The following is a 16,014-nucleotide window of genomic DNA, read 5'->3' as shown; positions in this document are numbered from 1 at the left end:
TGACTGGTGAAAACACAGAGGGTGAATCAATTGTGCTTGATTCCTCAAAATGCATTGAAGCAGATCCGAGGCTCTGAAAAATCAAGGAAATACGATTGAAATGAACCCAGAGACTCTGGTTTCTACGTCATCCACCAGAGAGCAAGCCTGCCCTGACAGTGAGAAAACAAACTCCTCTCCACTCCAGAGAGATTTGTTTGTGGAGAGAAGTGGGGAATTAGACTGGAATTGCATCTGGAAGCCAACACATAATCACAGCTTGAACGGTTCCTGACATCAAGTCCCAAAGTCAGTCCTCTCCTTGGGCCACTAAGTGTTTTGTTTGTTGGTTGCTCTCAGAAAAGCAGCTTTTTAGGTGGGCGTTATTAATGAGTTAAACATGATAAATTAGATGCAGATTCGGATGAACAGACTTCAACAAAAGTCAATGAACGGGTTGAGCCTCTAGTTTAACTTTTCACTAATGATGAATTCCTTTGCTAATATTTCCCAGTGCATTTTTCTTGAAATTGTGGACCTTCAGTATCTTGAGATCTCCTCTGTTATCTCACTCTCCTAACCCTCTGGTTCTCACAACCACAGCCAGAACCCCAGTCTGGAAATGTTCCCCTGGCATGTGAACCATAGTGAGGGGTAGCACTGGGGCAGTGTCTGGTGGGCAGGCTGGCACTCACCCACCCTGAGTGGTACCCTGTCATTTTCCCAGTCCCTAGAGAGGGCACAGTCAGGGATGGAGGGTATGGAGTGGAGACCACTGGTCCCCCCAACCTTACTGCCCAAGAGATAGACACGGGAAAAACTCAAATGTGTTGCACTCTACGGCTTGTTGATGATGTGATGATGTAGTGGAGATTTTTGATTTGTTCCGTTTCAAAATGCATGCCTCTGGCCAAGTTTAATTTCTCGTGTACTGACCCTTACTACCCTCCCCTCACAAGCCCGTCCCTCAGAATTCCGACTGGGACTCAACACAGACTATGATGTCTTTTATCACCAGGATAATAGAGGAAGTTCGCTGTTTGTTTTCTCTTCTGGTTAATGTCTGATTAATAATTTCCAATGCAGCCCACGTGATACACGGGACCCAACATTTTTGTATTGATAGCGATGCACATTGGACATCATACTAACCTTGATTAAAGTGTTTACTCCATATAGTATGCGCTTGTGGAGGCCCTTGACATTGCAACATCAACTCACCACTTTAGTGGGGAGCACTCATTGGCCAGTGTCTCTGCTTGGTACTCCATCTTGTGCCACTCTCTGTATTGGTTTCCACTTTCTTCTTGCTCTGGGCTGCAGACACATTGATCCCATCGCAGGCCAGGTCTGAGCTCCATGAATCTCTCCCCACCAGGGCTGTTTCTCCCTCCCTGGGCCCCAGCAGGAGCTGACACAGTCAGGCACGTCACAGGGAGCATCTGGGGCGCCTAGAGCACAGACTGCATCCTGTCTTTCTTCCTAAGAGGAAAACCCCTGTAGTGGATTCACCTGCACAACAGGGGATAGAATCAGGATCAGGACCGGCTCTATAAAGGAGCTTGCTTTCATTTAAGCAGCATTCCTAATCCATTTGAACACATGGTACCGGCCAGTCATTTCCTTTCGGGTCTGTATCTTTGTTAGTGTCATAATATGACTACAGCTGTTTATCTAGACATTCAGTTTGCAGTTGTGTCATTTTATAGCATTGTAAGGTTAACATGTTCATGAGTGTTCCCAAGTTGTCCTTGAACATTGACATGGGTGAAATATACCAGGGCGAAATGGATTGGAATGGAAATAGAAGCAGCATGCCAGTTCATGTTGGCTGCCCTCTGCCCTTTAACCTGCAGTGTTAGGGAGTAGGGAGGGACACACATGTCTGGACTTCAAGCGTATGACTCATACTTCCTGTATGTGAATGCTAACCGGCTGGAAATGACCACCTATTCATCTGTTATCACTCTTCGGTGTTCTCTCTTCCCTGTTGTCCCTTTACAAGTCTCCTCTGGGTGGGTGATATTTCTCTTTGCTGTTATTTGTTCTCGGACACAGAGACCAGGTTGATATATGTTCTCCTAGACAACGTTGTGGAGGAGACACAAGGTTGAATGCAACCACCTCCTATTTCTAATGTTGACATTTCATCTATTTTGTTTGAAATCCAAAAGAAAATATTGATACTTTTCCCTTATGTCAATATTAGTCTGCAACAGCTACGGTCGGGTCTACACAAATGAAAACAATCGATAAGATTGTATTAATGTCATGTTTGTGCTTTGAGTGTAGTGATGTAGTGGAAATAATGAAATGTAATTGATAGCAATAACAAGAATGTGCTAAATGTCAGAAATACACTTTACAACTGGGAAAAGTGACAAAGATAAACATCGATGTCCCAGGGGCCTCGGCAATGTTTGTTTTTGTCATTCTTATCCAGTGACACAACATGGTATGAAGAAGAAAAAAACTCCTGGCTCGTTTTCTCATGGAGCTTTTCATCCTCTCACTCAAAAGTCACAAATACTCAATGTTTTTGGGCCAAGAAAGACATAAGAAGTCCTTCAGTTCAGTGAGACTTTAGAAGTTAAAATTACATTTCAATACATGCAGTTAGTTAGCATATTTCATGATTTGGTTGAAAGTATGACTTACTTTTATAGACTTTTAGGACAGCAGTTGGGTTGGTCAAAAGGTTGTATTGTTCTCTGTGTTGTTTTGGTAATTAAAGTTGCTTGACTCATTGTATTTAGTTCTAATGAGGCTGGTGTTGAAAGAGCAGAGCCCTGAGAGCTGAGCAGAGTGACCCAGCAGGGGTTAACAGTGGCTCGTCTGTCTGTGTTCCCTCCTCCTCCTGACTCTTACTGGCTGAGCCCAGCCAGAGCATGAGTGAGCGCACACTCGCTCCCGCTGAGACCAACACAAAGACAGGCAGAGAGAGACTGGAGAGACTGGAAAGAGAGGGAGGGACTGTACGTACCAGACTGTGAGAAACAGATCTCTTACCATACACTCCTAGCTGGGTGTTTTCCCTCATTACCAAACCCTCATGCTGGTCCTCGTTCCTCACTGCCCTGATCACTCCATGGGACTCCAGACCCGGCGCTAAGCGACCAGGCTCTCTCCTCCTCTATGGCGTGCCTCGACGTGGAGACCCCCGCCGTCTGCAGGGGTAAATTTAAATCAGGTGCCCATGTCTCTCTCTGTCTTTCCTTTTCTCCCTCCTCATTCTTTCACTCTCTCTTTCTATCGCTTACCTTTTCACTCTTTCTTCCTCTCTCTGCTAGGTAGCATCACTACGTTGTTGGCATGAAGCCCAGTATCAACATAAATCAGTATCCATTTTGGTTTCCTCTACGGTTGTCTCCAAAAATGTTGTGTGTTTAGGACTTTTTAACTACAGTATATTCTCACTAGAAGGCAAATAGTTGTTAAAGTCCTCAGCAAAATAATGGAGTTACAGTGAAATGTGTATTGCTTTATGGGTTTAGGTCTGCTTTTCAGTCAACTTGATTACCTTGAATGAAATATACAGCTACTTATAGGCCTTGACCAACTTGCCCAACGGCAGTGATGTCAGAGTAATCTGTACTGATTAATTGATGATAACACCTTGACGATGGACTAGGACAACGACAGAGAGCCCCACCAGGAAATGATAGGGCATTACAGGAGGAATAGCTATTAAATGATGTCCAGCATCCGTTTGAGACTGGACTAACAGCACCACAATAGTGTAAAGAGTTGTTGTTTTCTATTAGAAACAAACAAAGTCAAAATGAGGGAGGAGATGAGGCCAGAATGAGGGAGGGGACTAGGGAGGTGGGTTTATATAGCGTATCATATTATTAGGATCCTTAAACCCAGGACTCTGTGTTCACTTCTTATGACGACAAATAACTACAGAGCTCAGTGTTACCCTCAGGCTATCAGCTTAGCATGATGTCACCACTTAGTTAGTAACTTTTCCTGAGCGATAGCATTCTGCTGTGCAGTATGTTGGCTGGGAGGAATAGCCCCCAGTGAAATGCTAAACCTGGAAATGCTGTAGCTCCACATTCTGTTCGTGATCTGCATACCGTCACAGGGCAGCTCCTGATTGTATTAGGTGTTTCAAAGAACAACTCGGTGTGTAAAGAAAAGGTGATATGACTCTATTACCTGGCTTCAATATAAGTCCTATTTAAAAGGTATTGTGTTCCCCTCGTGTCATATGTGTAGAATCATGCTTGGATGAGTTGGATGGATCTGGATTGAATCTATTGCCAGTGTTTTAGTCCTCATCGATCTTCGAGAATATATCAAACAACAAACTGACTCATCGAGTGAATGAGCATTTGTAAGGTCACGGAGCACAGCTGAGCTGCGAGGAGAATACTGTATATTTCCCGCAGTAATGTCAACATAGCTTATGTCAGTGTCCGACTGTTTCTATAACAGTGTAGCCATAACAAAACAGATTCTCTTTTATATTTACGCAGAGTGTTTCTAGGGAAAAGTCAGGCCAAGAGATCTAACGGTAGACTTTGTCCAGAGATGAGTTTTGTTGAGACGAATATGGGCAGGGGATTAGAGATAGCATCAAGAGACAGGGATTTTAGTAAAGCCTATGTACACTCTGAGGTTTGTGAAGTACCTCTGTTTATGTTGTGCTGGAGAGCAGGGGAGTACAGCCGACTTGTATCACACAGAGGTTAGCCAGGATTCATTGAGAACAGCACTATTGACATCAGCTTAACAAATGTAAGGAGCACCTCAGGCATAGGCTGTACTGCCACGTTGATGTCAAGAATAACAACTTGAAATGGCAGTATTGTTCTCATAAATCGTCAATTATCTTTTAGCATTCTTTTCCAGTCGAGTCAAAGTGGGTAACATGAATATTGAAACCAACCAATGGTAATTCTCTCCTATCTTCCAGAATTATCTTTCTGTGTCGGTGCCACGCTGGTGTGCAGGTTGATGTGTATTGTCATGAGTCTTGTCCTGGAGGCAGCACTGAGCGATTTTCCCCTTAGATTTTCCCCCAAAGTCACAATTTTGTAAAAATTAATGAAAACAAACATGAGCTTTTTGGTGTTCATTTAAAGTTAGGGTTAGGCATTAGGGTTAGCAGTGTGGTTGAAGTTAGGGTCAAAATCTGATTTTATGTCTTTGTGGCTGTTCCAGCTAGTGACCACTGCAGAACTTCCTCCAGAACAAGATTCATGACAAAAAACGCTGACCTGACCCTGGTGTGAACGTGTAATGGGAACCATGGATAAGGAGCAGGAACACATTGTTCTGAGCCCTGGAGGCGCAGGGGTCTTGTTAAAGTTATGGGGGGCTCTGAGAATGGACTCAGTTGCTCCCCTGCCTCGGCTCCCTGGGACTCTCTGTGCTCCTCTGTCCACCAGTGGGAGCGGGTCCCCCCCACTCTGTACAATGCTTTGGGTTCCAGTCCAGTCCCGGCCCCCACCCCCATGCCACCTCCAGACTCCATGGTTCCCAGGCCTTCTTCTCACAGCTGCCCAGTTTATTTTAGCTGGAGTGAGTCACGTTGACCTGGTCAGACACAGTGACTGTCCCAGGGGACTAGAGCAGAGCATGCCTGGGTGTGTGTGTAGTATGTAGTGTTTAGTGTGTGTGTGTGTGTTTGACTGTGCATTGACCATCTGGCCATAGCCAATGAGCAGTCTACTCCAGCAGCAGTCCGACCTCACTATGAACACAGTGCCTTGGTGATGATAAGGGCCCCAACGTTCTTCACAGCGCCGCGTCGTTTGTCACCATCAACCGTCACCTTCCTCTTCAAATATTTTTGTTGAGGATCACTGTTATTCCACTGAAATAACACGTCCACACTCGCCTGTTTATACATGTTTAAACTGGGCCCGCATTACAGTTTATTATGATGGGAAAATAACATTGGGTGCCGTCCAAGGATTTGGAGCCTCCTGCATAAGAGGCCTTCTTGTCTTTTTATGTTCCAAGGACTTCATGGATCAGTGCTTACCGCTCCAAAACAAGACTACACATCTCACTTTTTATGGAGCAGCACTTACCAAAGAGACCGAGTTCACTCAGTCCTGGGATGACATCATCTCCAACTCGGAGGTGACTCGGACATATGAACATTGCACTGTAATTAGTCTTCAGGGTTTGTTATTTCTACAGTGGTACTTGAGAAAGACTCATCCCTTGCCTGTGTCTATCTATGTTTGTATTTCAAGTTGAACATCTATGTAAAGTTACCTCGGCATTTGCATCCCAGTCCGTCCTCAGTATGTCCTTGTCTTCACTTTATTTGAAGAGAGCTTGTAAAGCCCATGTAATCCCTCGAAAGTAAACTCAGTGTCAAGAAGAGTGTTATTGCTAATTGTCTGCTAGGTTAACCATGGAGAAAGTCTGTAGGCTGTCTCTATAGGATGTCTTAGGTGGAGGAACAGGACTTCCTGTTTTGTTCTGGCTGGACTGTGACGTGGTGTGTCAACACAAATTGGTGACTTGTACATTTTTTCGGGTCCATTACACAATTTTCTTCTTCATAACGAATCGTGTCCAGTACACAATGTTCTTTATAAGGAATTCCAATTTGTTGTGGCTAAAGTTAGCTAGGTGGCTAACGTTAGCTAGGCTAGGGATTAGGGTTAGGGGTTAAGGTTAGGGTTAGCTAACATGCTAGCTAAGTAGTTAAAAAGTAGTAAATTGATACAAAGTTGCTAATTAGCTAAAATGTCAAAGTTGTCCATTATGTGAGTCGAATATGCAACGTTTGGGTTGCTAGACCTTCACGTTATACGCCCACCTATCCTCCCCGACCAACCTCCCTCCTATTGTTTCTGTCTTAAGTAACCTTCTGTCTTTATCTGTGGGTTGGGTGTGTAGTAGAACTGGACGGACCAAATCCATATTGCGATAAATTACCAGAATTTTATAACATGAAAGTGCACCAGTGACTGGTATCGATCATTTTCAGTTCATCGTCCCAGCTCTAGGATGTAAATGGAGGGTCGTCTGCACCTGGTCCCAGATATGTTTATGCTGTCTAGCTAATTCCTATGGTCATTGGTGTGGCGGCAAAAACAGATCTGGGACCAGGCTAGTTAGGTTAGAGGTCAACCTATGCCCATCTCTGCTTCTCTCCCACAGTCCTCCAGCGCCGCCTGCAGCAAAGACGCACCCGTGAGCAGCTAGTGGAGCAGGGAATCATGCCACGTGAGTATAACCACTGAGCATTGGGCACCGCCACTCTCAAACCACCAAGGATTTAATATACTGTAACTCACCTCTACCAGAGTTAAGGTTATTGGTCTGGCATGTAGGAAAAGTATAACTGCACCCACACCACAGTCATTAAAGTGGGTCTTGGTTCCAGAAAGCTTTCAGAAAATGTCATACAATTATTACCTAAATTAATACCATAGATTGAACTACATGCTGTCTGATTTGCTACTATTATGACAACCATACAGGAGTGGAATTCTGCCACCACTGATGTCTCGACCACCCTCCACCACAACCTCGTCATGATGTTTGTAGAATAAATAAGTACTCGGAATGGCCCAAGGTCTTAACCCACAGTGAGGCATACATCGGTGGCCAGTGGCATACCAGAAACCAAAAGGCATACTGAAAACCTCCACACCCGGCTCTCAAAGTCAGCAAAGAGGAGCAGAATCCTTCCTCTTGCTGCCCTTACTGGATCAGTCTCTCTGGGAGCCAGTGGGTTGCAGACTAGAGCAGACAGACTGATAAGAAAGCAGACAGCAGACAGACACAGAGAGAGGGAGAACAGTGGTGCAGCTAAGTTATTTGTGGCTAGAGCCGCAGGAGCCCCAGACCAGAGACCTCTCAGTGCTGGGAGTGTGCTCTGTCTTGTCCTGTGCAGCCCTAAGACGCCTCCTCCATGTGGACTCTAAGCTCCTCTTATTAGGCTCCACAATCAGAGCTGTATGAGTCAGCGACAGGGCCTGCGCAGGAGGTCAGTAACCCCCACTGCGGCCCTAGCACAGGCCACACAGGAACACTGGGTGAATCACTCTGGTTCTCCCACACAGAGGACTTACAATAGGTATGCAGGCCAGGGCTTGGGTGACGCTCGGGAATGCTTAGCTCTGCTCCTCTGAGTTTGACGCACTCCCTCTGACTAAGAAGAATCACTGGTCAGTGTGTGTTCAGACCTCAGTGTGTATGTGTGTAGAGAGCAAACAGTGCTTGTGTTAGCTAGAGGTGACTAACGGGTGTAGCCGTGCCGTGCCAACAACAGGATAAGTGTGTCTGATAAGACTGTCTCACTCGTTGGATGAGTGGCGCATTCAGAGACATCCTGTCCTACTCCCGTCAGCTATTGTGTAGTAGCAAAGTCATCCTCTCTTCCAAAGAAATAACACACACTATTGTCTCTCCCTTGTTGTCGTCAGCTTGTCATCAAGTACAACTACATCATGTCTCAAATATGAACTTTCAAGAGGACGAGTTTACTTTTTACCCATTAGAAGTTATGGGTAGTTACACTGAGCTCCAAAAGTAATGGGACAGTGACACACTTTTTGTTGTTTTGGCTCTGTACTCCAGCACTTTGGATTTGAAATGATACAATGACTATGAGGTTAAGGTGCAGACTGTCAGCTTTCATATGATGTTTTTTTCCATCTATGTTGGGTGAACTATTTAGAAATGACAGCACTTTTTGTACATAGTCCCCCCATTCTAAGGGACCAAAAGTATTGGGACAAATTCACTTATATGTGTATTAAAGTAGTCAAAAGTTTTTGTATTTTCTCCCATATTACTAGCACACAATGATTGCAGCAAGTTTTTGACTCTGCAAAGTTTTTGGATGCATTTGCTGTTTGTTTTGGTTGCGGGTTGTGTTTCAGATTATTTTGTGCCCAATAGAAATGAATGGTAAATAATGTATTGTGTCATTTTGCAGTCACTTTTATTGTAAATAAGAATATAATGTCTCTAAATGCTTCTACATTAATGTGGATGCTACCATGATTACGGATAATCCTGAATGAATCATAAATAATAATGAGTGAAAATGTTAGAGGTATAATGGTGAGAGGTTAGCATATCTTGGGGGTATGATATTTGTGCGTCTGTAACTTTCTCACTCATCATTATTCTCCGTACTAATGGTAGCATCCACATTAATGTAGAAGTGTTTAGAAACATTTATATTATTTTCTTTTTTATACCTTTTATTTAAGTAGGCAAGTCAGTTAAGAACAAATTCTTATCTATAATGACAGCCTAGGAACAGTGGGTTAACTGCCTTGTTCAAGGGTAGAACGACAGATTTTTACCTTGTCAGCTTGGGGATTCGATCTAGCAACCTTTTGGTTACTGGCCCACACACTAGGCTACCTGCCGCCCCATTATTTTCCAATAATTGGGCACAAAATAATCTGAAACATAACCAAAACATACAGAAAATGCATCCAAACAAGTTTGTAGAGTCACAAGCTTGATGTATTCATTGCTTGCTAGAAATATGGGACCAAATAATACACTTTTGACTACTTTAATACACATAAGTGACTTTGTCCCAATACTTTTGGTCTACTAAAAGGGGGGGACTATGTACAAAAACTAAACGGTTCACCCGATATGGATGAAAATACCCTACAAATGAAAGCTAACAGTCTGCACTTTAACCTCATAGTCATTGTATCATTTCATACAGAACTGTGGCTCAGTTGGTAGAGCATGGTGTGTGCAACGCCAGGGTTGTGGGTTCGATTCCCACGGGGGGCCAGTACAATTTTTTTTTTTAAATGTATGCATTCATTACTGTAAGTCGCTCTGGATAAGAGCGTCTGCTAAATGACGTAAATGCAAAGCATTGTCACTGTCCCAATGTTGATCTTCCCTCCCATAGCACTGAAATGCCCTGCTGCCTTCCACGAACAGATCCGCAGCCTGCAGAGGTCCAGGGTAAGACCTCACAAACTCACCTCACTCGCACTAGTGTTCATTGTACTTCATTGAGATAAACACACATTATCACATACATATGCCATTCCATATCATCTCGATTAAATGTAGTTTTATGTTGTTTTCTTACAGACTGAGAACTTCTTGAAGCACAAAATCCGCAGTAGACCTGAACGTTCAGAGCTGGTCCGCATGCACATCCTGCAAGGTAACCTCACTGCCATGTACTGTATGCTTTATGATAGGCTGTAGAGAAGGCCGACGATACGGAGCATACTCAGCTACCAACAGAAAGTACATGTACGTTTAGCTGGCCAAGTTAGCTCTCAGAAGAGAGATGATGATGGAAGAGAAGGATCCTGTGAAATTGTACCCCTTCCTATTAGATATAATCCATTATAATCCATAGGATATTAAATATTCACAACTTCAGATGTTACAATCAGTTGTCTGATTGATTGTCTTTGACGTATGAGGACATCCCACCTTAAACAGTCTCCACTGTGAGACGCACAGTAGTAGAACAGTACTGTTGTGAGTTCTAGGTAGACTAGCAGTTACTGATGAGTTGCTGTCTGTCCCACAGAGACCCATGCGGAGCCCTCACTGCAGGCCACTCAGATGATGCTGAAGAGAGCCAGGCTGGCTGATGACCTCAATGAGAAGCTGGCCCAGCGACCCGGCCCCATGGAGCTGGTGGTCAAGAACATTCTGCCTGTGGAACCCAGCCTCGTCAAGGACGGCGTCACCGGTAGAGAACACTCTTGACTTTATACATGATTATCTCCAGGCTAAGGGCGAAGTAACTCATTCAACTCCCACTCCCTGCATATTTGTATAGTGTAGATTTCTGAAAGTGCCTATTACGACTAACACAGCACTGAGACATTTCCAGTGACTATCACGAGAAACAACTTCGTACAAACCTCTCTCCATTGGTCTACTTGTAATTAATAAGCTGTGTTTTTGCACGTGTTACGTTGCAGACCCCGCAGACGGTGAGGTGGAGAATGACTTCCCCAAGACGAAAACACTGGATGTGTACAACTTTGACGAGGACAGCGGCGACGCCCTGTCTCCAGAGCAGCCGACCAGCCAGGAGTCCCAGAGCTCCTCTGCCCCCTCACCCTCCCCCAGGACCCCCAGGGTGACAGAAGCCCCTGTTGCCCTCTCCACCTCCCCACCAACCAGCTCCATCACCATGCAGGTAGGTCCCATCGCCATACCTCACCACCTATAAATACCCATCTTAAATTGTGTTGTTATGGTATGACTAACAGTGTAAATATTTTGTTTCAATATTTTGGGCCTAAATAATAGTCTCCCAGTACACCTGCCTGTTGTATATCAAATTCTGCTTGCTAGAAAATATTATTTGCCTCCTGTTTTTTTCTGTTAGACGGCATCCATCGTTTGTTAGTCTTTTTCCAGTTGCTCTGCCCTTGTGGCTTAGTGTGGGAGGGGGATTTACAGGCCTCTGTTCCCCTCCTTACTGAACGGACCATGTGGTTTCTATCTGTCTCTTTATCTCAGCACTGCCCACCTACCTCCCAGTCCACAACAGACTTCTTCAACTTCTCTCATGTCTCCACCAATGAGCATCAGAACAATCGCCTGGTGACCACGCCTCAGCCAGTCACCATTGTTGCCCCTCCAAAGCCAGGGCCCATGTTAGTAAAGGTGAGCCACAAACTTGAAAGAAAGTGATATCATATCACATGATGGAGAGTACTTGAACCTTGTGGTAAAGGTATGGTAAATCATGGCAATGTGCAAAGATGTACATTCAATACAAATATTAAATATACATTTGTTTATAGCGTTTAGCTGAGCACATTACAAGCTATAACCAAACTTTTCTGTCTCTTGATACAGAAAGATATTTATTTCAGCAATGATGATGTTTTGGTTCCCTTTTGATCCCAGGTAGCTGAGCAAGCTTTACCTATAAACACTAAATATACCCTGTAAACATGAAAGTCACCTCTGATATTTGACTCTCTCTCTCTGATCTGCTGTGGTTTTCATGCTGCTTCCTTTGGAACTGTAATCAGAGATAAGAAGTCAGGGGAGGACAAACACTGGGGCTGTGTTCGGTCACAGTGAAAGAGCCCGTCAGTGCAGGCAGAGACCAGTCGAAAGTGATGGTTCAGCCAATTCAAATGGGGTTCAACAAGGCCTGGAGGAGTTTTTCACAAATCCATGGACTTAAACTGCCAGCCGCTCTCAGTCTTCAATTAAGGTTAAGTGACAGGCTTTCTCTTAGCCTTCAGGGCATAAAGGATGGAAGCAAGAAAGTAAAGCAATAACTTGGGCATTTGTCACAATCCTTTATACTCAAAGCAAATTAATATTTTCGGAGCTCTGCCCCTCCCGTGTTGAAGAACAGGGAGGGACACATTCGAGGCTGTGTGTTTGCGTAAACCAACTTCAATTGGTGTTATGATATTTTTATGGCTTGCAACTACCTCTCAAATGCCAAGTCATTTAATGTGTATCCTGTAATTTAGTTACTGAACAATAAGGGTCACCCCACATCCCCTTCCACATTCCATTTCCCCATCCTGTCTTTCTCACTGGGCGTTATCACAATGTCCCACCTATTCATTTGATACTACAGCATGAAATAGGCACCATTTCATGTACAAGCCTCACAATACTGGCAAGATGTTTAGACGTTATCCATAACAGTCAGAACGGGCTTTTAGATCACTAAACATGTCCACAATCCACTCAGTGAGATGAACCTTTTGAAGTTTTCAGTGAAAACTTTTCACTGCTCCTCCCGGACAGTATCCAGTAGGTTGTAACCGTTCCTCTTTTCCCCTGTGCAGCAAAGCCAGCCAAAGACACCCAATGACAAGAGCCGCAGTAAAAAGAATAAGGATCCCAAGCCGCGGGTGAAGAAGCTAAAGTACCACCAGTACATCCCCCCGGACCAGAAGCAGGAGGCCAACGAGGCCCCCATGGACTCAGCCTACGCCAGGCTACTGCATCAGCAGCAGCAGTTCCTCCAGCTGCAGATACTGAACCAGCAGCAGCAGCACTATAACTACCAGACCATCCTTCCTGCCCCAGTCAAGTATGGCCCGCTGTAAAAAGAACATTGGGATGTTATGTGTTACCGCAGCTTGCGTACTATAGGCCAAATAATGTGGCTAGCCCTCACATTCTAGTTGCAGTTTAATTGACTGACAGCTTTGTGTTGAGGGCGGTTAGTACATCATCACTACACCTGGAAGGCAAACATTGTTTCCTTTGAACAATGTGATTCAAGAAAACAATCCTCCCTAACAGAATAAGTCCACACCTGGATAATAGTGATGTAATCTGCCACATCTGTTTCCTGCACAGCTTCTGTTTGGCTTAGATATGTAGTATTCCTGTGTGCATTGTCCCGGATGGAGACTGTTGGTTGTGAATGATGGGACACACAGGAAACTCTTTCTCCCATCCAAACACTAAACCCTCCTCCTGTTGTCTGTGTTCCTACAGGTCGATGGAAGGTCAGAACAGCTGCTCCAGTGTGTCCAGTCCCATCATGGTCTCTCTACCCAGCACTGCCCCAGCACGGTCTAACCAGACTCTGACGAACCGCAAGCCTGGTGTCCTACCTGCCAACCTGGACGAAATGAAGGTGAAGCTCACTCCTGCTCCGTACAAACATAGATTTTCACAATATGATAGATATATTAAAGGGCAGAGCACAGCCCCTAGGCAGTGACATCTTGTATGGAGATTTAGTGAGAGGGCTTGTCTTTTGTTATGATGACTCATGACTGTTCATTATCCCTGGGTGGTAGGTAGCTGAGCTGAAGATGGAGCTGAAACTGCGAGGTCTTCCGGTGTCTGGCACCAAGACTGACCTGATAGAGAGACTAAAGCCTTATCAGGAGATCCCCAGCAGCCAGGCTGCCACTGCCATGGAGCTGACAGGCCACACAGGGGCCCCACAGCCTGAGAGCATGAGCTCCACACCCCCTGTGTCCCCCGCGCCCTCGGAGGTCTCCAGCCTGGGCATGGAGGAGGCTGGGATGCCAGGAGCTCTTTCCCCAGCTCGGCCCACTCCTTCTGGGTCGTCTCCCCACCAAGGCCGCCTGGAGGACAGCCCAATGGAGACCAGAACCTCAGAGAAGGACCAGCGACTGCACGAGAAGGAGCGTCAGATCGAGGAGCTGATGAGGAAGCTGGAGCAGGAGCAGAGGCTGGTGGAGGAGCTGAAGATGCAGCTAGAGGTGGAGAAGAGGGGTCTGCCCAGCCCTCCAGCCCCCATGGCCCTGGCCCAGGTCAAAGAAGAGGGCAGGGCCGCCTCAAACTGCTCTGCCTCTGCACATAGCCCACTAGCAGTGGTGAAACAGGAGGAGCCCAGCTCAGGCCAGGTACAGACGTCACCCCTGCCTCAGTTCTTCATCAGCCACCAGCAGGTGCCTCATGTCCTCAGACAGCCCCAGCCTCAGACCTCGCTGTCTGGCCAGTCTGGGACACAGATCCTGCTGCCTGTCTCCCTGCCCACCAGCACTGCCACCATCCAGCTACCAAACAACAGCATTAAGCTGCAGGTCAGAGAGCCAGGCCTGCAGACCACAGTTAGCACTACAGCTCCAGGCCTCATCCAGAAAACAGAGGCCTCAGCACCCCACCAACACACCACCCAGACCCAACCCATGTCACAGGTGAGAATATATGGTTTCATTTACTCCAATCCCATATTTAGAGTGGGATATTCCCCAAGCTACTGTCTGCAGACACCATTTTACCCACCTGTATTGTAGTGTCTCTGTGTATTCTGTTATAGTACTCTCCAAGGGCTGTGTGCTGCACCAAACCATAACTAAATAAATTGCTGTCTGTGGATGAATTATTCCGCTGAATAAATTGCACATCCTGTTTTTGTGCCCTTTTTTCTGGGATAACACCATTTCCAGAGACACTTTATAAATCGCTGGTTACATTCTATTGTGATGGGCCGGCCTAATCACATTTATTAGGGCATTAGCCGTGTTTTGAAAGCAGAGAGTCTCCCTCTCCAACTTCTTTAATATTCTCTTCTCTGGGTGATGTATCTAGTGTGTTGCCAAGGTAATAGCAGCCCTGTCAAATACTATTTGAACCCAGGTCTGCAGAGCTGCACTGGGCCGAATCAACAGCCAGCCAGAATTAGCAACAGCAAGTGCAGCACAACACTCATTGAAGAGTGCTCTCACACCCAGAAACACACTGCTTTGTGTTGCACTGCACTGATACCCCACAGCCCATGCCTTTTATTGTGTCCCTAGATATTGTGTACTACCACATAATAATACATAAACACTTTTTATTCCTCCCAGAGAGAGTGTGTACCCTGTCTAACCACTGTGTGCCTTCTAAGGGAGAGTGTGTACTACTACAGCTGACCAGTATTTATCTGCCCCAGAGAGAGTGTGTGCCACAGGGTTAATCACTGTTCATCATTCCTCTACAGACAACAGTCCCACTGTGCACCACCACCACCTCAGGGTCTGGGTTCCAGTTCAGAGCAGGCCCAGGTCAGACAGAGATCCCCCAGTGTTTCCTAAACACCTCCCCAGGGAGCAGGTCCCCTGCCAGGGCCTCGTCCAACCAAGCAGTCCCCAATGGTCCAACAAACAAGGTATTGTTTAAATACTGCATTATATCCACATGTATTCAATTAGTTGTGTTGAATATGTGAACCGCATAAGTTGTTTAGAGCTTATAGGGATTAGATCTCATTGTTTTTTCTGTCCATCAGTCCCCCTCTGCCTGCCAGCCCAACTTTTTAAACCACGTCCCCAAGAGTAAGGACCCGCCACGCTACGAAGAGGCTGTTAAACAGACGCGCAGAATGCAGACTGCTGCTCAGGTAATAGAGCTTTTATAACACCCTACTACAACACACTGGACTGACCTGCTAGGTCTGTTAGGCATTGAGGCAGGTATTGACTTGTCTTTATTGTCTATGGAGGTGCCCACTGCAACCAGCCAGCACATGGACGACCTGTTTGACGTGTTGATCGAGAGTGGAGGTGAGAAAAATACTTGACTATCGTTGGGGTCTCCTCCTCTCCATTGAGACAGCTGAGTCCCTCCCTGGCCATGAATCCATCCTCT

General features: G+C 45.6%; 1 protein-coding gene across 4 annotated transcripts in view; it reads left to right on the top strand.

The window, feature by feature from the left end:
• Positions 1–16,014, top strand: part of LOC106607362 (myocardin-related transcription factor B) — a 45,151-nt gene that overhangs the window by 24,832 nt on the left and 4,305 nt on the right. For 2 of the 4 annotated variants that reach the window (XM_014204264.3, XM_082976591.1), the window contains 12 exons: positions 7,114–7,179; positions 9,851–9,906; positions 10,039–10,114; positions 10,493–10,657; positions 10,893–11,113; positions 11,440–11,586; positions 12,741–12,988; positions 13,402–13,543; positions 13,710–14,579; positions 15,368–15,535; positions 15,656–15,766; positions 15,869–15,929. In XM_014204264.3, coding sequence (XP_014059739.2) covers positions 7,114–7,179; positions 9,851–9,906; positions 10,039–10,114; positions 10,493–10,657; positions 10,893–11,113; positions 11,440–11,586; positions 12,741–12,988; positions 13,402–13,543; positions 13,710–14,579; positions 15,368–15,535; positions 15,656–15,766; positions 15,869–15,929 — 2,331 coding nt within the window. Of the gene's footprint in view, positions 1–2,874; positions 3,170–7,113; positions 7,180–9,850; positions 9,907–10,038; positions 10,115–10,492; positions 10,658–10,892; positions 11,114–11,439; positions 11,587–12,740; positions 12,989–13,401; positions 13,544–13,709; positions 14,580–15,367; positions 15,536–15,655; positions 15,767–15,868; positions 15,930–16,014 lie in introns of those variants that run through there. The other 2 variants (XM_014204266.3, XM_014204265.3) reach the window with 2 other exon arrangements.

Source organism: Salmo salar, chromosome 06 (assembly GCF_965601325.2).
Source record: "Salmo salar chromosome 06, fSalSal1, whole genome shotgun sequence".
NCBI lineage: Eukaryota > Metazoa > Chordata > Actinopteri > Salmoniformes > Salmonidae > Salmo > Salmo salar.
This window is presented reverse-complemented; position numbering and strand designations above follow the sequence as displayed.